Below are 24,914 nucleotides of genomic sequence, written 5' to 3'. Positions count from 1 at the left end.
GTCTTTTACTATAATAATTTTTTAAAATTTAAACATTCACTGTAGTTTTTTATCACACCTTATACATTTAATGGCTAGGTTTTGGCTAGGTTTAAGTCTATAATCTTGCCATTTGTTTCTTGTCCCATCTGTTGTTTTCTCTCTTTTCCTGCCTTCTTTTGGATAAATCAAATATGCTTTATATTTTAATCTCTTTCGTTGGTTTATTGTTTATAATTTTTTGTTTTGACATTTTAGTGATACTTCAGGCCTTATAGTATATATCTTCAACTTATTATAGTGCCTTTAAGTGATATTATACAACTTCACATATAGTATAAGAAGCTTCCATTTCTACCTTCCCAGCCTTTATATTATGGTTGTCATTCCTTTTTACTTTTACATTATGTTATAAACCCCACAATATACTGTTGCTGTTTTTATTTATTTAAACAATTATCTTTAAAGAATTTAAATAATAAGAAAAATCTTACGTATGTACTCAGGTAGTTACCATTTCCAGTGGCCTTCATTCCTTTGTCTGGATACAGATTCCATCTAGTATCATTTTCCATCTGCCTGAAAGACATCCTTCTACATTTCTTGTAGTGAGGATCTGCTGATGAGAAATTTTTTCAGCTTCTGTATGTCTAAAATGTCTCAATTTTACCTTTGTTATTGAAAGGTATTTTTGCTGCCAATAGAATTTTAGGTTGACTGGGTTTTTTTTCTTTCCTAGTACTTTAAAGGTGTTACTCTATTGTCTTATCACTTGCATTGCTTCCAACAACAGATCCAATGTCATGAAGCTTTTCCCCTGTTTTCTTGTAGGAATTTTATAATTTTAGGTTTTACATTTAAATCTTTGATCCATTTTGAGTTAATTTCTGTATATAGTGTAAGGTAAGGGTCCAACTTTTTTTTTTTTTATTAAATTTATTGGGGTGACAATTGTTAGTAAAATTACATAGATTTCAGGTGTACAGTTCTGCATTACATCATCTATAAATCCCATTGTGTGTTCATCACCCAGAGTCAGTTCTCCTTCCATCACCATATATTCGATCCCCCTTACCCTCATCTCCCACCCCCCACCCCCCACCCCCCTTACCCCCTGGCAACCACCAAACCATTGTCTGTGTCTATGAGTTTCTGTTTCTCATTTGTTTGTCTTGTTCTTTTGTTGCTTTTGGTTTATATACCACATATCAGTGAAATCACATGGTTCTCTGCTTTTTCTGTCTGACTTATTTCACTCAGCATTACACTCTCAAGATCCATCCATGTTGTCACAAATGTTCAACTTTTTTCTTTTCTATGTGGAAATTCAGTTTTCTCAGCACCATTTGTTGAAAAGACTGTCTTTCCCCCATTGAGTGGTTTTGGCACCTTTGTCAAAAATGATTTGACATATATGTGAGGCTCTACTTACCTTTTGACATATGGAATACAATTACAACTTTAATGTCCTTATCTACTCATTTTAACATCTGTTTCAGTTGTGGGTTGGTTTTGATTGCTTGTTTTCGTCGTTGTGGATTATATTGCCTGCCACTTTATAGGCCTGATTATCTTTGATTGGATGCCAGACATTGTGAGTTTCACCTTGTTCAGGGCTGGAAACTTTTGTAACCCTGTAAATCCTCTTGAGCTTTGTTCTGGGACAGTTACATTACTGCAAACAGTTGAATCCTTTTGGATCTTGCTCTTAAGAATTTTTTTAGGCAATTCCGGAGCAGTGCTCATTCTAGGGCTAATTACCGGTCATTACTGAGGCAAGACCTTTCTAAGTATTCTCAATACCCCATTTTCCTCTCCCCAGTGCCATGGCTGGTGGCAACAGGCACTGTTCCCTTCAGTCCTCCCTGATGGCTCTTCACCTGGCCTCAGGTAGTTTCCCCCCACGCTTGGGTTGATCAGATTCCTGATGAATACTCCAGGGACCTCTGCAGAGCTCCAGGGTTCTTCTGTGCAGCTCTCTCTCTGGTATTCTGTCCTAGGGACTGGTTACCTTGGTCGACCCAGACTCTCAGCACTGTCTCAACTCAGAGAGTGTGCTGGGCTCCACTTCAGTCTCTTGTGCTACAGCCTGAAAACTCTCAAGGTAGTAAGCTAGAGCCATCGTAGGACTTATCTTGCTTGTTTTCCATCTGCCTGGGATCGCTGTCCTTTATTGGTCAGTGTCCAGAGCCTTGAAAACCACTGGTTCATGTATTTGATCTGGTTTTTCTGGTTGCTTCAGGTGGGAGGATAAATCTGATCCCCGTTATTCCATCTCGGCTAAAAGCAGAAATCTGTCTCTACTGCTGCCCGTTTTACCTGTGAGATCACAAGGTCTCTGTGGAGGACTATGAGTTCTGTTAAGTGGAAGAGTCACTCACACTGTAGGTGCTCAGTCAGTTAGTTATTCCCTCCTCATCCACTGGGCCTGATGCCTAGGAAGCTTAGCTTGGCAGTGACTTGGCTGCTCAAGGAACTCTCTAGGACCAGAAAGCTTGCAATTGGACCTGTGCTAACCCAGAAGTCAGCACTCTCTAACCCTGAGGGCCATCACGGCATGTAAGTGCCATATGAGGGAGTCCCGTAGAAGGGCTGAATTGTGACTGTGAGCGCCTAGAGATGATGGGCTTAGCTATCCCACTGGACATTGTGGGCAGACATCATTGCACCCCTGATGCTTGGTCCCAGCAAGCTGGTACCGTGCTCTCCCTTGCCAATAACTGATTTAAGAGCAGACGTGTGACCCAGTTCTAGCCAATAGATGCAGGACCTGGAAAGTCTAGAGTGGCTTTTGGGAAAAGTTGCCTCCATTTTAAGGGTGTCAGCCTTCTCTGGAGGTGCCACATCCCAAAGTGATGCTTGGAGCTACTGCCACCATCTTGGCACCAACCTGACGGTGGAACCAACAGGAAGAATGGCAGATCAGAAAAGAAGGCCCAAGTCCTTGAAGACATCATTGAGCTGCTGAATCAAAGAGCCCCAAAGCCCATCTCACCTCTGGACAGAAAAAAAAAAAAATCTCTTGTGTAATTCAGTTAGAGTTTCTGTTAGCTGCAGCCAAAAGTATCGTCCCTGAGCCAGCCACCTGGGGTGCTGGAGGTCTGTGTGCAGGGGGAGGCACCTGTAAGGGACACTTTCTTCCTGCTGAGGTGTTCCAAGTTCTTCTTTAGATGAGAAACAGGCTGAGAGCCGCGAAAAGACAAGTCCAAGGCCTCAGAGTGGGGAATCGGGAGCGTGTAGGCCTGTCAGGCTTCCAGCTTCATACATGCCTGCCCCGCCGTGGCCCTGTGCCCGGAGCTCCCGAGTCAGCCCCGAGGCTGGGGCCTGTGGGCTGGGGGCCTCAGCGTGCACCCACCTCAGTCAATGTTCAGTTCTGCTGAGCAAGGGCAAGCAGATACCAGAGACTTCCTTGAATTTTTGTGCTGAAATCGTGTCCTGGGAGGAAAATACCAAAGTCCCCCAAGCTGTAATCATGGTGGTTACAGGTAACAACTAATTGCTATAGTTTCTGGACAGATTTTTCTGATTGAAAAGCACTTGTCCAGAGTTCTTTCCCAGGCCAACAGAACAGGGTAGACCTCTCAGAGCCGAGGTGAGCAAAACCCTGTTGTCAGAGGCTTGTGTTTGCTCTCCGCACCAGAGCAGGAAGCCTCTCCTCACCCCAGCCTCCCCCCTCTACCCGTGGGGCATGTGTAAGCCAGGCCTCTCAGTAGAAGGGACGGGAATGGGCCAAGATACCACCTCAACTCCAGAGACTGCCTGGAAAAGGGCTGCCTTGGGCTGTGGCCCTAGAGATAGTCTCCTTGCCCACCTGGAAGACCTTCTGGACCTCAAGGATGTGAAGCCTTCATTCATTCCACAAAGAATTTCTGAGGCCCCCAGTGCACAGTGTTGTTCTAGGTGAGGGCTGTTCAGCAGTGAATAAAACAAAGTCTCCATGAGTGGAGATGAAAAGGCAGGTAAATAAATGAATCTACAATATGGTCAGTCAGATGCTTGTAAGTGCTCTTAACAAAATCCGAATCATAGAAATGGGAAGGAGACTGACAGGGTGTTTTTAGAAAGGGTGGTCAGGGAAGGCTTCCCTGAAGAGGCAGAATTGTAACAGGTGAGCTGAGAAACCTTGATGAATTGAGGACCAGCCATGCAACTGCCTGGAGAAGGTTCCAGACAGAGGGAAGAGCAAGAAAGGTGTTGAACTAGGTTTGAAGACTAGCAGAAGGCTGGTGTCACTGGGAAGTGATCTAGAGACGAGGCATAGGAGATGAAGTTGGAGAGGTGACAAGATGTCAGATCGTGAGTCTGGCAGGCTGTGAGAAGCACGTTGTCTTCTCCTCTTGCATTGATAGGAGCCATTGGATGATTTGGAGCAGAGGACGTGGCCCAACTCGGGTCCAGAGAGCCACTGCGGTTGCTGTCTCTGGGTAAGCCCCTGGCACATAGTAAGTGCTCATTAAACGTCAGAGGTTCTTACCACTGTTTTCAGCCTCATCACTGGACTCGAGCTCACTGAGGGCAGAGACCTGAATAGTCACCTCGTGCCCCAGTGGCCAGTACAGAGGGGGTGCTACGCTGTGTGGATGAACAAATGTGTGACTCAGGACCTGAATGAGTGAGCAAGCAGGAGTGGGTTCTGAGATCGTGACTCGCTCTCCAGAGGGGCGGCTGGGACGCACTCTTCCCGAGGTCGGTCACTGTGTGAAGGAAGCATGCCACTGGTTACGCAGCAGGAAGAGCAGGTAAGCACCTGGGTTGGTAAGTACCAAATCTGCGGTGCAGGAGCCAGTGTACCTGCCAACCGCCATGTGCAGGGCAGGCAAACCACGTGGGGCACCCGCTTCCAGGGCTGCCAGGATGCTTTGAGGCCTCACCCTGATTCTCTTGGGAACATCAGAGACTGGTGTTTAGCACAAGAAAAAGCCAGAGGATGCAGCCCACCCTGGCACTGGTGTCCAAAATTCAAGCTCTAGGCTGTACTTGGGAGGTGGCAGAGATTGCCGTGGGCGAGGGCAATCATGGAGGGCTTCCTGGCAGAGCTGCAGCCTGGACAGATCAGATAAGATTCAAATTGAAGATACTAGAGAGCTGGAATGGCAAACATTCCCCTCCCCTTGTCTCCAGCTGCTCTGTGAGTTCTCCCACCCCTGAAACACATCTGATCCCCCTCCCCACCATCCAGGGGATAGTTCCTATTTCCAGAAAATGGCCTTAACCTACCCACCCCCCAGCCTTGCCTCCCAAGCAGCCACATCCAGGTTACATGCCCTGAACACATCAGCATTTTCTATCCCAGTGCCTCTGGTCAGGAATTTCTTTCCACTGCCCCTTTCTAAACTGCCTGTTCCTCAAAGCTCCAGGGTCCAGACTTCAGAGAAGTCTCCACCCTCTGACATCACACACAGTAGGGATGAGCTGTATGCCAAGCTGGACTTGGTTGGGTTCTGTCTCTTTGGCATGACTGTTACGTGCCAGTTAGGCCTCTTGTTCTGGTGTAGTTATTAGTAGTGCCCCTTTCACTCCCAGATGTGTTCCAGCTGGATGACAAAGTATGTGGTCACCCTTCAATGCCCCCACCCTTATTCGTTCACATAGGTCGTTGTTGAGGTGCCCGTGGGGCCAAACAGCAGACGGGAGGGGAGAAGAGATGGGCAGGGGGACAGGATGACTTCAGATAAGCTGGGCAGGGAAAGCCTCTAAAGAGGCCTGAAAGAATTGAGGGAACCAGCGATGAGAATATCTGCGAGAAGAAAGTTCCAGAGACAGAAAAGCAAGTGCAAAAACCCTGAGGTTGGGACGTGCGTAGTGTATTAAGGAGCAGCAGAGAGGCGAGTGTTGGGGGAGTGTAGAGATCAATGGCAGATGTCAGCAGAGACCAGAAAAGGCTGGGTTTTGTCAGCCACGATGAGGAATTAGGATTTTTTTTTCTGCCAGTGGAGAGTGTGGGATGGGGGACTAACATGACCTGGGTTATTTTTTCCCCGGACTGAACAGTTTTTATTTTTTCATCATGCAAGTAGAAGACAAAAGTACCATCAATCCTATTCTGATCGGACAAAGCCAGCTCATGAATATGTCACTGTTTAGAAGCAGAGATGTCATTTACAGTGATGTTGACTACGACCGGGGCCACTGGAGCACAGAATCAAGATCATTTGGGTGTTAGAGTTCTTTTTGGAGGTTATCCTCACCGAACATGGTAACAATTTCCATTCTCAAGTCCTACAATACTACTGTACTCAAGCTACTAAGTACAGGGTGATATTAACAGGCCACAGCAACTTGATAACAATCATGAATAGCCACATAGTTTCCAAATGGCATTGAAAAATTACAACGACTGTTGTAAATGTTCTCAAGGAAAAGCAGCAAGCAGGCCTGGACAACTCCACTTCCCCAGTAGGTAGAAATGGAGAAGAGGATGCAGAGTCTTAGTTAAAAGCAGGGAAATTAAAAACAGCATTAACTTGCTACCAACACAGGGTCATACCTGGACGGAGAAATCCTCTGAAGTTGCAGTATTACTAGTTCTCCTAATTTAAAAACAACCTGGTGCATCAGAAGAGTTAGGAACAATCCGGGGGCTCTCTTCTCTCCAACCCACAAGCTCAGGCATCCCTGGACCTTTCCAGTCGGCTCTGGCTTCTGTTGCATTCCCCTACCTGACAGCAGCAGCCCTGTGTCCGCCCAGCCCCACCATTATTGTGTGTCAAAGCCTCCCCAGGTCCGGGGGAACAGAAATGAGAAGGACTTCCATGGGAAGGGGCCTGGGTATGGTCATCCCCCAAATGAGATGGAGACAGCCCCAAAAGCCTGGGAAGGGGAACTTGGGGTGGGGAACAGCTAAGTTCTTGTACCTACAGAATCCCACGACAGGGTTTGGACCTGGTGAAAACAACCTGGTGCATCAGAAAGAAGTCGAGTTAAAGTTAGTCTGAAAGAACACAGCATAAAATAATGAACTATCCCTACCCCTGGGGGCCCAGACCTCCTGGTCTCTGTTCAGCAGCCCTGAGCTGTCCCCCTTTGAAGATTCTGGGCCTTACTGAAGAGGGCAGGACCTGGGAGCCCAGGGCACAAAGACAGCAGCAGCACTCTATGAGCCAAGCCTCCCTCTCTGGAGACAAAGAGGCAAATTCAGCAAGAAAACCCATCCCTTCAGCTATTTATATATTTCAAAACAAAACAAAACAAAACAAAAACCTTGCTTCTTCAGTTGTTTGTTTCTGAGCTGTCACTTTAAAGAAAATAAAAAGAAAGATGTGTGCTCTGGGCAGGTGAATAGAAAGGCCCCATGAGCAGAAACACCCCCTCCCCAACACCCCCAACCCGGCAGCCTAAAAACAAGTGGAGACGGGAGAGCTGGATTCCGTGGGAGTTCATTGACAGGCTCAGAAAGGTAGGTTTCGGGAAGGGACCCCATCATTGCCCCTGCCTTGAGCACATGCCCAGATATGCCAGTGCAGCCGAGTTACTGGGGGTTTGGGGCCCTCTTATGCATTGGCAGGTGGCCCACCTGGGTCCACAGGCACTTCCTGGGAGCATTCAACAGGGTTGGTGGCAGCCTGGGCAAAGCTCATGAGAACGGTGATGGCTAGACATTGGTGGGGTAGCACACAGACCTTCAGAAGCAGAGAGCAGGCTGCAAGGTGGACCAACGTGCGTAAGAGCAATCTGATCACAAAGAAGGCGTTGCCCCTGCTTCGTGCCCTTCACCTGACCCATGCCCAGCAGCTGCCTGCTGGCTCTGTGCCCATTCTGCCAGATGCCCAGCAGTCCAGCAGCCTGCGGTGATCCCGAAGCTCGGAGGCCCTGGGGTTGACAGCCAGCACAATGTAGCCACTTCATCGTGGGTGATGAGACTCAGCTTGCCGCAGCCAGTGGCGGGGCCGGTAGAACTGTGAAGCCCAGCATGTTGTGGCCGTAAAGCAGTAGGCCTCGAGGCGGCACTGGTCCTCCCAGAGATGACTTGCACGTGCCCATCCCAAAAATGGCTGGGAAGGCCATGATCAAAGATAGGCCATGAAGAAGATGGCAGTACATGTCCATGGCATTGGGTGCTTGGGTAGACAAGGTAGCATGTGACAGTCCCGTGATGCAGGAAGGCCACATGGAAACACAAAAACTAGGCCACGAAGGCCACCATCTTGGACCCGAGTCTACTGAACGTACAGAAGGGCCAGAGTACACGGAGGAGAAAGCAGACAGCAGAGTGCCATTGTTGGCCTAAGCACAGGTCCACAGGAGATAGAAGGGAGGCCGGTGTAGCGGCCAGGTCCCAGGGCAGGGCTTAGCCAGACTGGAACCCGTAGGGCCTAGGGGAGGCCTCTAGAGGCCACCCTGCTAAACCTCGCCTGGCTCTGTGGGGCCTATCCCCCAGCAGATAATACTGCAGGGGGTTGGGCCACAGGTCCTCTTTAATCATCTGGGCCACACTGTCTGCCTCTGGGAGGCTGTGCTGTGAGAACCAGCTGAAGAAGCTGCGGACGGTGTCCCGGTTCCTGTGTACCAGCGCAGGGGGCTCCTGGCCCGGTGCCATCGGATGCGAGTTGCAATTGACACCACCTGGCTTGAGGATCTGCATTCATACTCCTTCACGATCACCTTGTTCCGGAAGTAGGGGTTGCTCCAAAAGCGGAACTTGAACTTGCAGCCTGTCCTGGCATACCTGAGCTCCCTCACCTCCACATTCAACAGGTAGCAGAGCATGTCTTCATCTCGCGGCTGATCATAGCTGACAACTGCGGGTGGTTCAGGAAGGCAGTGACCCAGAAGACAGGAATATTCTGGATGATGAAGCTCCTACGGGCTAGGTGTAACCGGCACATGCGCCCAAACCTGCGCTCCAGCTGCAGGTAAGTCCTGTCCCCCTGGGCACTCACGGCCTCCAGCTCCCACTGGATGGCCTCCAGTGGGTCCACAACTGGGGCATCAAGGTTTAGGGACCCTGCGATCTCCTGCGCCTCCACTCCCACCTCCATCTCCTCCACCTGCTGCTTTTGCACCTCCCTCTCCACCTCCTCCATGAAGATGGCGCCCTCATTCGTCACTTCCTCGGTCTTCCCACCGGCTCCAGCCTGAGCCCTACCCCGCTCTGCGCCACAGGTTTCTGGGGCCTTGGCCCCGACAAGGCCGTTTTCCGGGCTACGATCAATCGCCGCAGAGGCTGCTTCCTGGACCCCAGGGGCAGCCAGGACGGTTCCGGGGTTGGCTGCCGGGTCGGGGTGTCCGCATCCCCTGGCTTCTCGGGCCCCAGTCGCGGGGGCCAGGCGCGGGCCCCCTTCTTGTGCCCGGCCGGGCGGCAGGCGCGCGGCGGTTTCCAGGCCCTCTACACCCTGGTCCGCCATCACCTGCGGAAGCCTCTGGCCGGGAGGGGCTCGGGGCGCGCGGGCGACACCGCGGGTTCCACGAGAGGGGCGGCTGGGTGGCTGCAGGCTAGCGGGGGCTGCGGCAGGACCGCGGATGGGAGCCCGGGAGGCGCGGTCTCCTCCTCCAGGTCGCGCTCCGCCTCTCGTGCCCCCTCCTTCCGGATGTGATTCGCTAGGGTCTCTGGGCTGCAGGGAGCGAGGGGCCTGTAGGCCTGGCGAAGGGGCAAGGGACCACCCTGTGGGAATGCGACCACGGGCTCCAGAGAGAACTGGCCCCAGATTGGTAGAGCTCTGGCCGTGGAGGTGCAGGGAAGCAGCTCGGAGCAGGCACCAGGGATCAGGCCCAACCACCAGTCACGGACAAATAGAACCTTCCATCACTGCCACCACGCCCGGCAATTATTTCTCGCATCTGCGGTGAGCAGGTGGGAGTCGCCCAACGCCCACACTCATCTGCCCTTTGGGGCAGCTGTAGGACACTTGCAGCATTGTACTGAACATATTACTCAGGAACAGGCAGAGGACTCAAGAGGTATCCCTTGCAAAGACAGGCCAGACTCAAACTGGGAGCCAGAGTTGGTCATTGCACGGCTAACGGAGGTGCTCATAATATTTATGTGGAGAAAGTTAAGAACAAGGTCAGAGTAGAAGGATCGGGGGCAAAGGAGGGTCTCAGATGCTGCCAACCAGGGAGCAAGTGGGGGTCTGCCTGGTTTCCCCCACACCAGCTGTGTCCTCGGGCTGGTAGGCTGAAAGGTGGACACTTTGTCCTAGGCGCAGGGGCTGCCCGTGGCTCTGTATCAGATATTTTACAAATGGGAACTCTAGTCTGAAGTGCAGGGTCTGTACTTGGAGAGAATAAGAGCCTGGATGGACCAGCTCCTGCAGCCCTGAGCCTACAAATGCACCTGTGCTCTTGTGGTCTTGGCTTCCCAACTTGTGGCCTATGGTCAATACACCTAATAATGCCTACTCTGCCTGAAAGTCCTTGCACCTCCTCCACAAAGCCTTTAGTTTCCTCGGGCCCAGTGGATAAGAGTTCTGAGCCCCCAGACCCATCCTGGGGCATGCACCCCCTAGAGGGCAAGGTGGGTTCCCTTGGGGCCCTAGCCAGTAATCTGACACAATGGGGTGGACTGTGACTGTCAAGTAAATGGAAGGCCAAAGAGATGAAGGACCAGCCCATTGCTTTTGTATACAAAACACTCGTTACACACATTAACACTTGTTAATGCCCTGCAGACTCAGGCTGGACCCCAGAATGACTCGCACGGCTTGGCTATGGACCCTGGCTCCAGACCACAGAAAAGCACGTTCAGTCTGAGCCCTGGATGGGAGGGTTTCAGCACGAGGGAGGGGGTCCAGGATAGTGATGACGACCTTTGTCAGACTGGCCAAGCAACCTCAGGCGAAGCCATGTCAGCCTCTCAACAGTTTGTCTGAACCCAATGGGTAGGCACAAACGTGGACAAGGTCACTTACTAGCTCTGCACCTTGGGCAGTGGATGACATTTCTCTTGGACAACCAGCATCCCTTACTCTTGCTACTAGTACCCCCCATTTCCTTTGAGAAACCACTTCTCCCGTCCCAGCCTTGTGCCCACTGGCTTTATAGACTGGTTTAGGATGGCACAGAACCCCAAGGCCAATGAGACGGGGATTTCTGCGAATAAAAGGATTCCTCTCCTGAGAGCCTGGGAAGGTTCCCTTTCTTTTCCTGGTCAGCACTGTGTGAGAATGACAGGCCTGGAATCATGGCAGTATTCTCCTCCTAAACAAAGGGACGAGCCACTTTGTAGGGCTCAAGAACGAAGTCACAACTGCACAAGACAGGGCAGAGAAAACTAGGGATGCTAAGACCAGCCCTGCTGGATTTGCTGGATCAATCCTAACCGAGGCTCTCCAGCTGGCACGTTCAGTTACATGAAATTGCATGAAGCCAGTTTGATTTTTCTGACCCCTAGATCCAAGATTATCAAGTGGTGGTATGATGCCACTTACCTCAAAGGCATCCTATGAAAACCTTTCATTTCAAAGTGCAGTTTGTAGGTGCCAGTTTGTAGGTTACTGTTTGCCCCAGACTCACCATCCCCTCGGATGCTAACAATGCCTCTTCCCCAGGCTCTCTCTCCCCAACCCTCTCCCCAATCAGACAGGTTCACAACTTCCAAACACATCATTCAGAAGTTTTTAATAAACAACTTCATTATAAAAACCTTTTTTTGAAAATGTAATTCTGTAGAACATTGAAAAATCTACTTTAACAAAGATCCGCCCTGTGCATTTCCTAATGGCACTTATATTTTACAATTAAAAACCTTGTTTTATATAAAGCCAAAAATACTCCAAGAGGTTATTCACTGTGTTTACAAAGTGCTAGAAGATTTTTGTCTTGTATTTTTCTCATTAAATAATCTGGCGTTACGAAAGAGTGGCTCCGAAACCTTGACCACTGGGAGGGAGGGCCAGCGTGTGAGAAGTGGCTTCAGGAGTCCTAGTGCCTCGTGTTCAGAGGTGGAGAGGTACGGATGGGGAGAATCAGCTTACGTCCGAAGAATCATACCGGAGTACTTCTTCATACCCCCTCCACACAGGCACTAGATTATCATGGTGACTCCTCCTGTCGGAACCACAACACTCCGTTCCCTTGCCACAGACCCTACTCTCCAGTGGTGAAGGTCACAGCCAATTCCTTCCACAGCAGGTTCAGAGCTCCAGGAGAGGCCAGGGTGGGGTCCCAGAGGAATCTGGACTTTCCTGGCCAACACCTGCCTAAGGCAAAGTTTATTACATAAATATCCTTGTTAAAAAGCAAAATATTGATCCTGTACAATATAAACTGTTAAAAAAAAAAATCGTGCTTACAAATAGCTCCTAGATAAAGGGGGGGGGGGGTTGGGGGAGGGGTGGAGAAAACAGCTATCAAAAAGAAGGGTGGGGAGGATTTAAAGGACTACTAGGGGAAAGTTTAGGGCAGTGGGAGAATTTCAACTTAGGACAGTATCTACGAGCAAAAAAGTAATCACACCTGCTTCCCGGATTTCCATTAACAAAATGCAATTTTTAAAAGGTTGGGGGAAAGAACTCATTGGTGCTCCTTTCCCTACCTCTCACCTCTGTAAGATGTGCACAGATCCTTTGCACTGACAGCTGGGCATGTCATCCCCTGGCCCCCAGGACTGTACTTCACGCTGACCAGCTACTGTGCAGGGTGGGAGGGGCCTGTCCCCTGTTCAGAGCAGCTCGCTGCTGACAGAAGTTGGAGGAGGTGGTGGGGAAAGGGGACGTGACCCTTTTCCTGGTCCCTGTTTGGTCTCTGCCACATGCTATGGCTCCTGTCCTGGGCGGATGCCCCTCAGGATCTCCTGGCTTCAGTAAGGGTACTGAAGTGGGTTTGGTACTGAGTGTAGGATAAAGCTATTCTTATCCTTTGAACAACCAGACCAATGAGGATTTTTTTTTTTTTTTTTTAATTATGAGAAGGGAGATTTAAGAAACAGCTGGGTGGCTATGGCCCCCCACCCAAAACAAAAACAAAAACAAAAGATGAAGGCAGATGTTCCTCTGCACCAGCAAAGTTCACAGTGATAGGGAAATTCCTCGTGGCTGGTGGGGTCACTGAAGGAAGAGGAAAGGAGGGACAGGATGGAAGAGGAGGAGAGGGGGGCAAGGCCCCAGTTACACATTTTACATATTTGCTTTACCTGTCCTATGAGTTTCTCAGCATCACTAATGGGGAGAGGATTCAAGGAACAGAGAAGAGCAGGTAGAGGGGTCTCCTCTAACAGCCTGAGACTATTCTGTGGCCAGAGGCCTGTGTGTGGGCAGAGAGGTGGTGAAAGGTTGCTGGGTCTAGTGACGAAGACCAGAGACAAGGAGAACGGCAGCACCGAGTCCTGCTTGGATCCTCACATACCGTTCCCTGTGACACGAGGCCCAGTGACATGCACAGCATGCAGGAGGTGGCCATGTACCAAGGTGGACGCTTTTAAAAATAAACCTTAATCAGTCCCTGGGACTCACAGAAACTAATTTTTAGAAGCAAATCACCTAGTCTGATTCTAACCTTGCCAGACATTTTTATATCTGGTTTTGATTTTCTTTTCTTTTTTTAAGGTATCCCGAGCTACCCTGACTAAATCAAAACATGCTTAATCACTCCGCATTGCTTCCAATCAGGGGTAGGGAGCTACATTTTAAGGCTTTCACCCCGAACAGTACTGGCCTGGGCTGAAGCAGAAGCCTGGGTCTTGAACCTGCTCAGTTCATGACGACAGACCAAGGTGATTTCTAGACAGAAAGGGGAGAGGGAGGACGGGGAGGGCGCTGAGGCAGTTCCTTGGTAGGTTATCCTGAAACCCTAGTGGAGAAGCCAGCACGAGGCACCTGCTGAGAGAAGTGCCCAGAAATTGCTGGCTGCAACTGTAGGAGTTAACAGTAAAGAGGTAGAAGTGTGTTTCTGAATCAGAGTGGAGGTGTCTCAAGAGGGTCCCACAGTGGTGGTTCCCAAGCTCCCTCCCTTCCATGAGTGGAAAGAGTGCCCATGCATAACTGAGATGAAGCTGGGATGGGGTTCGGCTGGGCAAGGGCTATGCTGTCTGTGGCAGAGAGCCCCACAAGTCAGAAGAGAAGAAAGCTTGCTAAGTACTGAGGGGGCCACAAGAGGAAGGTGCCAGTTCTCTGATGGGAGAGCAGAGAAGCCTATGCACAGTGGACTTAAGTCCAAGGGAACTGCAAAGTGGAGGAGATACGAGGGACACTGTGGGTTAAGAAAAAAGTTTGGTGTGGGAGGCAATGATGCACCCATAGTGTAGGACTCAACTATCTGCCCAGTCCTAACTTTCTGATAACTCTTCTTCCAATCATTCCACAAATTCCTGGAAAAGGGAACGGCAGGAGACAAATGAGGGGTTCATACTTCTTCTTTGCCATTCACACCAGCCTCGAACCCAAGTCCCTCCTTCTAAGATTAATAATAACAGCTCATGATGTTTAGGGCGGGGGTTAGGGAATGGGGAGATGATGAAGTGGGCATGCCTTTCGTTTCTTCCCCTCTCCAGTTCAAAAGGAAGATGAGGGGGTCATGATGTGTACTTGGAGACAAAAAGAGTTGCAGACCTGTGAGAAAACTGCTCCAATCGTCTTGCCTGTCGCCTGCGGACACTGCTGAGGAAGGCAGGAACAGACACAGTCATGGAAGATGGCAGAGACTGAAGCAGTCCAAAGTCAGTTTATTTCCCCACAGGGGAAAAATGTGACCTCAAGTGAAGAGAAGTCAGCAAGACCTGACTCCGCCTTGTAAACAGGGCTCCAGTTAACACCAGGTACCAAATGGGTCTGGCTGGTGCCAACTGGAATGGACTGATGGGAATGAATTCACGGTGTGTAAACAATGCTCACTGCGATCATTCTAAGGCTGACAGCTCGGCAAGGGAGGTGAAACGGTGTGTCTGAGGCGACTGTAAACGGGACCGTGGACAACACTGACTGACAATGGAGGTGCTGGTGCAGGAGGGGGGCGGGGTGGGGAAGAAGAGAGGCCCACTCTCCTTCCTGCCCAGTAGTTGGAAGCAGGTGATGGAGCCAGGTGACCCTCTGCAGCAGGGCCTGACCGACTGCTCTGGGCTCTGCAGGTGGGGACAAGAAGGTGGGCTTCTTGAGCTATTTCTCTCGAGGTCATCCAAAATGAAACCCTCGGTGTCTCCAACAGGTCTCCCCTTCTCCGAAGAGGAAGAGGTTCGGACACTTTGGAGAAGGAGAGGGCTAAGTGTGGCTCCCGATTCAGATAAAAAAAAAGTAAAAATACCTGAAGTCCTATAGTATGCGGCCTTTTCAGGGAGTTGGGGCTCAAGGCTCCTCCTGGAACTGATACTGGAGCCTGAGACCCCAAACCAAGTGCTCCATACAGATACTGGAATTTTTTCTGTTTGAACCCAGCTCTGAAAGCTCAGCTGCCTTCACGGGGGATGCAGACCAGATGGGTAGTGAGGCTCTCTGACAGAGTCCAAGCCTGAGCTGAGGGGCCTCCTTGGGGGCTACTGGAATGCCTGGTGGAAACGAGGCAGAGTGGTGGTGCTCAGGCCAGAAGTGAAGACAGGAGGCAAGGAGTGCAGAGGCCCAAAGTTCAGCGGTCCCCCAGCTCCTGGGGAATCTTGCGGCTGAGCTTGCAATGTGGTGAGCAGGGGCTGTGCCTCAGCCTGAGAGTAGCCCATGACCAGGCCTCCTGTGGTCCCGGGTGGGTTACACGAGGGCAGGTTGAGTGGAAGAAAGCCCAGTAAGTGGGAAAAGTCCACATTAGCAGCGCAGAGGGCCTCAGAGAGGTTGGCGGGGCTCTTGGTGAGCAGTGCTTCATCTAGGAGGGCCGCAGCTGCCGCCGGCTGAGGTGAGGCGGGCTGGGGTTCAGCGGATGAGAGAGAGAGGCTTCCAGGAAGCTCCGCCAGAAAACTATCCACCTCCACTTTGGGCAATTTGTCGGGCAAGTATGAGGTAGATCCAAGCTGGTATTTAGGAGGAAGTTGAGCTGGAGAAGAGATGGGTGAGGATTCCAGAGGGTAGCTCATACCCATGGGCAGCGTGTTGTGTACCAGGGAGTGTGGCACGCCTGCACTAGGCATGGAAGGGATGTGGGCGCCGTACATGCCCATGGGTAGCATGCTAGGGAAGGCCTTGGCCCCCATCATGTCCCGAGAGGCCATACATAGCACAGGGCTCAGCTCTTCCTTCACGCTGACTGTGGAGCTGCAGCTGAGTAGGCCTAACATGTCCACTGGCTCTGTCTTGATCTTGAGCAACTCCTGAGAGTGGCTCTTCTTGACATGCCGAGTCAGGTGGTCCTTGCGGCCAAACCGCTGGGCACAGTACTGGCACAGGAAGTCCTTCCGGCCTGTGTGCACCACCAGATGCCGCCGCACATCCTTGCGAGTATAAAACCGCCGGTCACAGTGGTCGCAGGGGTGCTTCTTCTCCTTGGCACCGCCCGCTACCCGGCGGGAGTGGGCCTTCAGGTGCTCCAGCAGGGCTTGGGTACTCTCAAAGGTCTGCAGGCACACCTTGCAGCTGAGGTCACCGCTGCTGGCCGCATGCATGGCTAGATGGCGCCGGTAGCCCAACTTCGTATTGTAATTCTTACCGCACTCGGAACAGTGGAGGGCCTCTTTGTTGGGGTCGTGGGTCTGCAGGTGGTTCCGGAGATGGTCCTTGCGGTGAAACATCTTATCACAGTACATGCACTGGTGGGGTTTTTGGGCTGAGTGGGTGGCCATGTGCCTGGGGAGGGATGAAGGAGAGAAGAAAAGAGCGGTCACAAGGGCTGGCCAGACAACCAAGGTGTCCATTAACAGGGAACTGGATATAAAAATTATGATAGCGCCATGCAATGGACTGGAGTGGAAGACCACGCCAACTATATTCTATAGATATCCTCGCCGACCTCCAGGCTCACGTATGCACTGCTATTCTTTGCAGCATTGTAAAAAGTAGCAAATCAGGAACAAGCGAAATGTCTATCAATAGGGAACTGGTTAAATTATGATAAGTCCCAAAAATGACTCAGCTTTTTAAAAAATAAGGCCGCTTTCTATGTACCCACAGGGAACAAGCTCCTATGATACAGTAAGTGGGAAAAAGCAGTGAGACAGAATAGTGCATACAGAATAGTACTATGTATGTATGTAGAAAAGTTTGTTTGCATGTACTTACAATATTTCTGGAAGGATATATAAGAAACTAATAATATTGGTTGCCTATAAGGAGAAGAAATATATAGTATGTAGGTATGAAGGAGCATTTTCACTGTATACCTTTTGAATTTTGAATTATGTGAATGTTATTTCCCTTTTGAGAAATCATATTTAAAAAATTTTAAATGACACAATAAAGGGAAAATGAAGTGTATCTAAACTTCCTGATCTGGAACAATCTCCTAAGATACAGGGGGCTGAGTCAAAAAAGGAAGTTTTCAGCATAGTGTGTAATACAATCCCTTGTGAAAATAAAAAGGGAAGAGAATACATGTTTGAATGTCTCAGAAAGGACACACAAGAAACTGACCCCTTGGTTGCCTTTGGGGAGGAGAATAGTGGCTTTGGGTGTTAGGACAATTCATTTTTCACTGCATGCCCACTGTACTATTTAAATTGTTTGCCATGTAAACCAGCAACATTTAAAACATATTTTCATGGCATGGCACCTCAGTATCCCTTGGTTTACCTGCTCCCATTTGGCTGGAAAGCAGCTCAGAATCCAGGAATTACAGTTGAGAGCTCCCTTCATACATTCAGAATCACTGGCCAGGCCATGTGAGCTGTGTCATTAACCTTGCTCTCCATAACACGCTGAAGCACAGGGCAGCCCCACCCCCATCAGTAAGTGGCAGAAGTTGAACTGAAATACCGACCTTCTTGAGAACTGCATTCACCGAGGCATGCCACCACTGTCCCCATTACCCTCATGCTCCATGACTGCTCGCGCCTGAGGGTTACTAATGACCTCCTATGACATAACTGACGTGATACTATAAGAGAGGGAGGCGCCGAGTGAGCCACAGTCCACTACCCTCAGTTTGCAGGTGAGAAAACTGAAGCCCAGAGGCTTAATAATTTACCTAAGATCATACGGTGACTACGGATGGAGACAGGGCTCCTGCCTCCTGGACTAGGACCTTCCTTGAAGCCTCCCACTGACAGCCAGCCTGTCGCTAAGATAGTGTATGAGGACAGCCCCAACTGGAGCCCACCTAAGCCTCCGCAGCACACAGAATCAAAGCATTCCTGAGGACCACAGAACTGTTGTGAGGGCAATCCTGCTCACATGCTACCCTGTTACCTGTTTTAGTTCCTTCCTGTCAACTGTTTTCCACACAAGGAACTGAGGCTTTCTGTGGTTATCTTGTTTGTGTCTCCTTGTTTGCTGTCTGTCCACACTATTAAGATAGGAAACTCAAGGAGAGCCAGCACCCCCATCTATTTGTGCCTGGCATGCAGCAGGAACTCAATAAATCAGAGTTTGACAGATGAACGGATGAAAGACTAGGCATCAGGCAGTCTCTCTTATTCCTCTGACGGAAAGGCAAGGAAAAAATCAAAATTGCTTCCAAGCAAGACCCCTCCCTTCAAAGCTGCTCTGCCATATCTGCTTTACACCATTTTACATTCCATTTCACTTTCGCAGGGATTCTTGGGCTTACAAGTTTCAGGAAAGCCACTGACCCCAAGCACACCAGGGACTCTACAGACACGGAAGCAATCATCTTGAGTGGGAGGCAGTTCAGCAGAACAGGCGCTCACGGTAGGATCGAAGAAGCTATGTGACCTTGGGTAAGTTACTTCCCCACTCTAAGCCTCCACTTTAAAATTTACAGATTAGACCACAGGGTCACCTTTTTCTTCTAAAGTTCTAAGACAAATTCTTAATTTCTGGCTAAAATTCTCACTCTTATCTGACAAGGGTGGGGAAAGTAGTATTGAAAAAAATGCTCAATCTAATTTGTTCATGGCTGTCTGATACTGTATCCATCATATTCTAGTGTTTGAATAAAAAAACACCACCATTATTTTTTAGTGAATGACCTCAAATGGTTGGCATTCTGGGCACACTTAGGGCACAAATTAACCTCTACTCTCCCCCCACACTCAGTGGAGTCTCTCTGGCTTTGTCCTCTGGGAACCTCAGGGCAGGAAGACGTATAGGAGTGTCACCTACCTATACAGCTTGTACTTGGAAGCAAAAGCCTTGCCACAGTGCAGCTGAGGGCAGCTATATGGTCTCTGCTCTGGATGGGGGAGGCTGTGAGGCCTCAGCTTCTCCCCATTTGAGAAGGGTGTCCCCGAGATTTCACATTGGCACTTCACTTGACTCTCCGCCTCCCGGCCCCGAGGCCTGGGAACTAGTTTCCAGCCCACTTCCTCCTCCTGCTTTGCATCTTGAATCCAGGGGGGGACGCTGGTGAAAAATGTGGTCATGGCAAAGCTAATGGCGAAGGGCCATGTTATTCAGAAAGCCTCCCCATCGGCTCCACACGGGCTCTCTGCTCTGTCACAGCCTCCAACGCAGCCTTCAGAAAACAATCTCTTCACCTGAAACATCAGAACACCTGGTGTTAGGGAGCCCAAAACCATGAAAACATGGGCTCTAGAGGCAGCGAGATCCCCGTTCCAATCCAGCCCTTCCACTTAAAAGCCATGAGACTTTTAGCCAATTACTTACTTCCCTGAACTGTTTCTTCATTTACAAAATAGGCATAATAATCTCTTATATCATAAGAATGTTTTGAGGATTAAATGAGATAATGAATATAAAGCATTCAGCAGAAGGCTGGGCACCTAGTAAGTGTTTCGGGGTAACCACTATTACTAGTACCACCTGGGCTAACAGGAAACAAGATAATCTGAGGAAGTAAAAGCCCTAAACTCCAAACTTTCTCTTCTAACTTCTCTTTTACATCCTTTCCACTAAACTTACAGATAGCAGCTCCTCCGCCTCCTCTTTACCACTACTTTCCACAAGACTCCTCCTCATGGAAGTGCTAAGGAGCAATAAAATGTCCAAAAGGCAACAGAGAAGGAGAAGCCTTTACTTAGGAAATTTACACCCTGGAAAGTCAGCCCCTGTGCCAGATGTGTTTCTTAGCAGTACATCTACATCAAGAGGTTCTGTCTGAGGAGGCGATACACATATAGCACAGCCAGCATTTCCCCTAACCCCGTACTGGTCCCATCCTGCCCTCCACCACTTCTCTGGGACTCATGGTCTTCGGCACAGACCACGCTTCTTTAGCAAAACCTGTCCAATACCCCAAGGGGCTGAGTGGTCCTTCCTACAGATCTCATGGGCACATGCATTTCTCCATTACGAACAGGTAACACACTTGCATTAGAACTTAGTCTCCTCAACCAAACTCTTATTTTTTGAGGGCCCAGAGCATATCCCTTTCATCACCTAGCATCTACAGAGCCACCCTCAACTTTCTTTTAGATGAGTAAATTAGTCATTGAAAGCAAGTTGATTCTCCCGAGCTTAACGTATGCTCAGGAAGTTCTGGTTTAAACTGGGTTTACAGCCCTTCAAAGTGTGGAGCCATTATCTTGAAGTCTGATCCTTTCTCTTGTTGAGTAGAGGGGGGAGGTGGGGGGGTTGCAGCAACGTGACACAACCTCTTTCCTGACATCATCTCAGAGGAAGGAAGAGAGGATGGGAGTTTTGGTCCTGACTCTCAAAAGGGGGGGGACGACAGACATTCACTCACGAGCCCATCACAGACGACCAACTGCACTTCAGCTTGCTGTGACACGGAGTCCCTGTGAAGAGGTCACGCCAGACTCTGGTCGTGAGACTTTCCCATGCGGAGGGAGCGAAAGGGGTGTGTGGGGATTGCCCACAAGAATCCGGGGAGGGCTCCAGCCACCCAACCTGGCTGTGGCTACAGAGCGCTTGCTCAGCTCATTAGCGCCTGCTGCTTAGTGACCGTGCAGCCAACAGACTGGCCGTGAACGAGACGATGGCATCAGCGGGTTCCTGCCCCAGAGAGCTCTGCTCATCATTAACATGAGCTGTGTCCTGTTCAGGAACCATTCCTCTTGTTGAAGAAATATTGCAATGTAATATGATAAACATTTCCCCATCACGAGTGCAGATTTGCCTAGAAAGATCTGCACAAAGGTGGCTGCATTGTGCATGAGTCACGTGCCGAGGAGGCGTAGGGAGCACTGAAAACTCGTCCCTCTTGAGCCTTCAAGTCATGGCATATTTACCTGCTTCACTAGAAACCTCAAAGGCCTTGCCGTCTCGCTTTCATTATTTAAGTCCCCCACCCCTTCACAAGGGTGGAATTACCTGTTTGTAATACCAGCAATTATGCATCTTGGAATTGGGTAGACAGCGAGCATGAGTTTGAACATCTAGTTTGCAGGGAATTTCCCCTACCTTCAAAGTCAAATTCTGTTCCCCCTTGATATCTGAAATCATGCACCTTAGCCTCTGGAAAGTTGGGAAGGGCAGCCAGAGGGAAGCAAGTGGCATCACTCTGGCTGCTGTGAGAGGGGAGCCTAGCCCTGGAAATTCCACACAAACTCAGAAAGAGAACAGTACGTCCCCAGCCTCCCACACATCCACCTCATATGTTCTCCTGAACAAGCACAAACAAGACAGAGCAGTTTAGTATGCTGCTACTGAGAGAGTGAGTAATGGGCTTCTAGGAAACAGACTGGCGGTGGCTCAGAAGAGCTCACGAGGTTGTACTGATAGAACCAGAGGAAGGCAGCAGCCATGTGCTTGCCTTGATCTGCACTGAATGAGGCGATGGCTTTAAACAGAAAACAGCCAACACCCGGATCCTATTCCCCCTAAGCTTTTAAAAAAGCACAGCAGAAGTCCTTACCTAAAGTAACTGAAAGGCGGCTGAATAACCGAAGCTGCTAGTGTTACCTTAGGAACCCTTTTGGGAATCTAGGCTCTTTTCCTCTGTCCTTTGTCTGCAAACTCCTCTCATCCAGAAAGATTCCTGGGCTTCTCTCACATTATCAGGCCTATTCCTTCAGACTTCTTCCTCAGCAACTGTCAAAGAATTCTACTTCTCTTTCAAAGCTGCTCTTCTGGTCTCACATGCTAACCTTAACAACTACAGAGAAGCTGACAGAACCTGTTCCCATAAAACAAACACAATCTATCCCTCCCAGTTACCAGTATAACTTGGTAGATTTTCATCCTAAGATTCCTCTGGCGCCTGATCTGAAGAGGGGGGTAGCGTGGAAAGAACCTTGGACTTGCTATCAGAAGAGCTGCCTCTTACTGGCTGTGAAACTAAGGGCAGATTATTTTGTTTCTCTGAACCTGTTTCCTCAATTTTTAAAATAGAGATTTATTCTCCTTACCTATAAGAGTCTCATGAAGGATTGAGACAACACTCTTGAAAGCATCTGACAAAATGTGTGAATCCATGCAGTGCTGTCGCTGAGGTCTACATTGTGTCTCCTTTCTACACGGGGCCCGAGTAGTACTTCATTTTTTCCCTCCTTTTAATGTTGCTGCTCAGACCTCAGAGTGAGTTTCCTTCCCTTCCCAGCATCTCCTCAAAATGCAGCCTTCCCCTTTTCCCCTCGCAATGAACCCTCTGCACACCCCCTCTACCCAGTCCCCTTCACTTTACCTTCCTCCGGCACCATATCCTGGGCCAGAGGTCTTTCTTAGGAATCACTATGAAGGCTCTGTACCCCAAATACAAACGCTTGCTGAAAACTCTGTATGGCTGACCCTCTTTGGAAGCTGCAAGGGGACAAACTGCTCCCTAGTCTGCCTGTCCTCTGTTGTGAGCCATGCTGCCTGCTGCCCTCTGATGAAACTATAGTTTTTATGGTGTTACATCATCTCTATAGAAACTGTGTTCTTTCTCCATTATTAGCCTGTTTCCTCATCTGTAAAGCTAAAAATACTTACCTCATAGGCTTGTTGTAAGGATTATTTTAGTCAGGTATGCAAGGGGCTCAGCACAGCGTTTGGCTGGCTAAGTACCCAACAAAAGGCCGCTATCAGCTTTGCCTTTGTATTGAGCTGCATGTTCCCACCTTCTACTGCCACACTTGAATTCTCCCAACCCTCCCCAAAAACTGTTGAAAAACAGCCCCCCTGCAGCAAGGAAAGGGTTAATCTCTAAGTGTTCTTAACTAGAGAGACCCACAGAGGATTAACAGCTCCACTTCAGTGACTACCCTAAAATAGCTTTTATCCCTCCTGCCTGTGAGTTACTCGGGGATCTGAAGAACTCAATTCAACACCTGCTGAGGAGGAAGCACATCCTGGAACGTTCCTTGGGGTGGATAGAATCTTCCCTTAAGCAGAACCCAAAATAGCAATTGGGAAATTATAAATAGAGTTAAAAAAAAAAAAAAAAAAACCAGGTCCTGACCTGGGCACCAGAAACAAATCCAAAAGGCACACTGACTGGCTGGAAACCAGTGCGAAGGAAAGAGGGGAATGAGAATAGCTGCCTCCTTCCCTCACGTTCTCCCACACAGTCCAGAGTGGTGGGAGAATTAAATTACAGGGAGGCTGGAGAGCCTCCGTGACTTGCCTCATTCCAAGAGACATCAAACTGGATGAACAGGGGCTGAATTTATTCTCAGGCTGCTACTTCTTGTCAGTATAGATGGGCCCTCTCTGGAGTCCCTTTGAGTCGCTATTTCCTCTGATTCTCGCTGCCTCCCACTCCTGAGAAGGCCTTGAGTAAATGGCTGCAACTCACTACAGTCCCATTTTCATGAAGAGGAAACCTGATGAGACCCCCCCCCCAACCCATTAGTCTCACCTTGGGTTTGTGGTGGGGAGGGGATTAGAAACCCAAGGCCAGACAGACTCTATCACAGCCCCAAGCTGACAGGAGGAAAAACACACAAGCCAGGACACACTGGCAGGTGAAAGCACCAACTCCCAACACCAGTTGTCCCCTGATCGCCACCTTACAGGTGCCTTTCCTCCACCAAGCTGGGGCCGTAGCGTGGGGATGGGTTTGCAGGGAATAGCCTGGCTCCTCCAGCAGCTTCTAGATCATCCCACTGTGTGGTGGGAAAGGTTCAATTTCTGCGGGGGTTTGGGAGAGATAGGGGAGCTGCCAGGAAAGGGACAGAAATTCAGGGAGAAGTCTGGAAGAGGTCTCAGGGATGGGAAGGAAGGACAAGTATGGTAAGGAACCATGAACAAGCTAATTGGATCTCTAAGGGACCCCTCCCCGCAAAAAAAAAAAAAAAAAAAAAAAAAAGAAGAAGAAGAAAAGAAAGAAAAAAGAGATTGGGGATTGTAAGGGCTAGAAGTTTCCGGGGATTGAAGATAGTCACAAGCGAATTCCCCGAATTAAGAGTCTCAAACGGGCACTTGGATGGAGGATGCTTATTTGGGTTCTCCAGAACCAGGTATTCGAGGGAAGCCTCCAAAGGGGTTATGTGGTTCTGGAAGATGAAACAGAGGATAAAGAGCGCACTATTTGGAGCAGGAAAGGGGGTTATGTAGGTCTGGGTAGGCGTGTCTGAGGGGAGGGAGCAGGTGCAGCTTATCTGCGCCCCCCAGACCCGGGTCCCTAGTAAGGTCAGCAGCGCGTTATCTGAGTCTCCAGGGAGCCTGGGGGTCGCGGGTGGGGGACCCTTCGGGCTGCGTCTCCAGGTCTCGGAAAGGAAGGGGCCAGTGGGGTTTCTTCAAGTCCCCCAGACCCAGGTATCGGGTCCCGGGAGAGTTTTCGTCACCCTGGGGCCTATCAGGGCCCAGGCTGACGCAGAAGGGGGCCCCGGTCGGGGGTGTGGACGACCGCGCTGAGGGGCCCGGGAAGAGGGGCGCCACTGCTCCGGGTGCCGGTCGCGCGGGAGCAGCGAGACGGACTCCCGACCCGCTCCCCACCGTCCCAGGGGGCCCTTGCCGGCACTCACCGCGCTCCGGGCCCCGCGCTGCGGGCCGGGCCGCGCTCGGGCTCCGCCAGGCCCGCTCAGGCCCCGGTAGTGGCGGCGGTCGGGCCATTGTGCGGTGCATTGTGGGAGCCGCGCGAGCGGGCGCTCGGGTCGTGGAGGGGGCGGTGCCGCGGGCTCTATGGTCCCG

The 24,914-nt window shown here is 50.1% G+C and overlaps 2 protein-coding genes across 3 annotated transcripts; both read right to left on the bottom strand.

Moving 5' to 3' along the window:
* Positions 1–5,946: 5,946 nt before the first annotated feature.
* On the bottom strand, positions 5,947–10,127 carry LOC109456294 (putative testis-specific Y-encoded-like protein 3). The gene is given in 3 exon segments (XM_019748533.3): positions 5,947–8,508; positions 8,511–8,702; positions 8,705–10,127. Coding segments are annotated over 3 exon segments (1,053 nt in total). The 5' UTR covers positions 9,324–10,127; the 3' UTR covers positions 5,947–8,266.
* Positions 10,128–11,518: 1,391 nt separating this feature from the next.
* Positions 11,519–24,896, bottom strand: PLAGL2 (PLAG1 like zinc finger 2). Of its 2 annotated transcripts, XM_019748518.3 has the most exons (3): positions 24,749–24,896; positions 19,044–19,417; positions 11,519–16,610 (listed from the first exon to the last, which is right to left on the bottom strand). In XM_019748518.3, the coding sequence occupies exons 2-3, from the start codon at positions 19,301–19,303 to the stop codon at positions 15,380–15,382; spliced, it is 1,491 nt and encodes a 496-aa protein (XP_019604077.1). In that variant the 5' UTR covers positions 19,304–19,417; positions 24,749–24,896; the 3' UTR covers positions 11,519–15,379. The 2 variants fall into 2 exon arrangements, with proteins under 2 accessions (XP_019604077.1, XP_019604078.1); XM_019748519.3 differs by lacking the exon at positions 19,044–19,417 and having other exon boundaries at positions 24,749–24,881.
* Positions 24,897–24,914: the final 18 nt, after the last annotated feature.

This window comes from Rhinolophus sinicus, chromosome 13 (genome assembly GCF_057876585.1).
Source record: "Rhinolophus sinicus isolate RSI-liver-muscle chromosome 13, RSI-T2T, whole genome shotgun sequence".
NCBI classification, from domain to species: Eukaryota; Metazoa; Chordata; class Mammalia; order Chiroptera; family Rhinolophidae; genus Rhinolophus; species Rhinolophus sinicus.
Note: the sequence above shows the minus strand (reverse complement) of the source record. Positions and strands in the feature narration are given on the sequence as shown.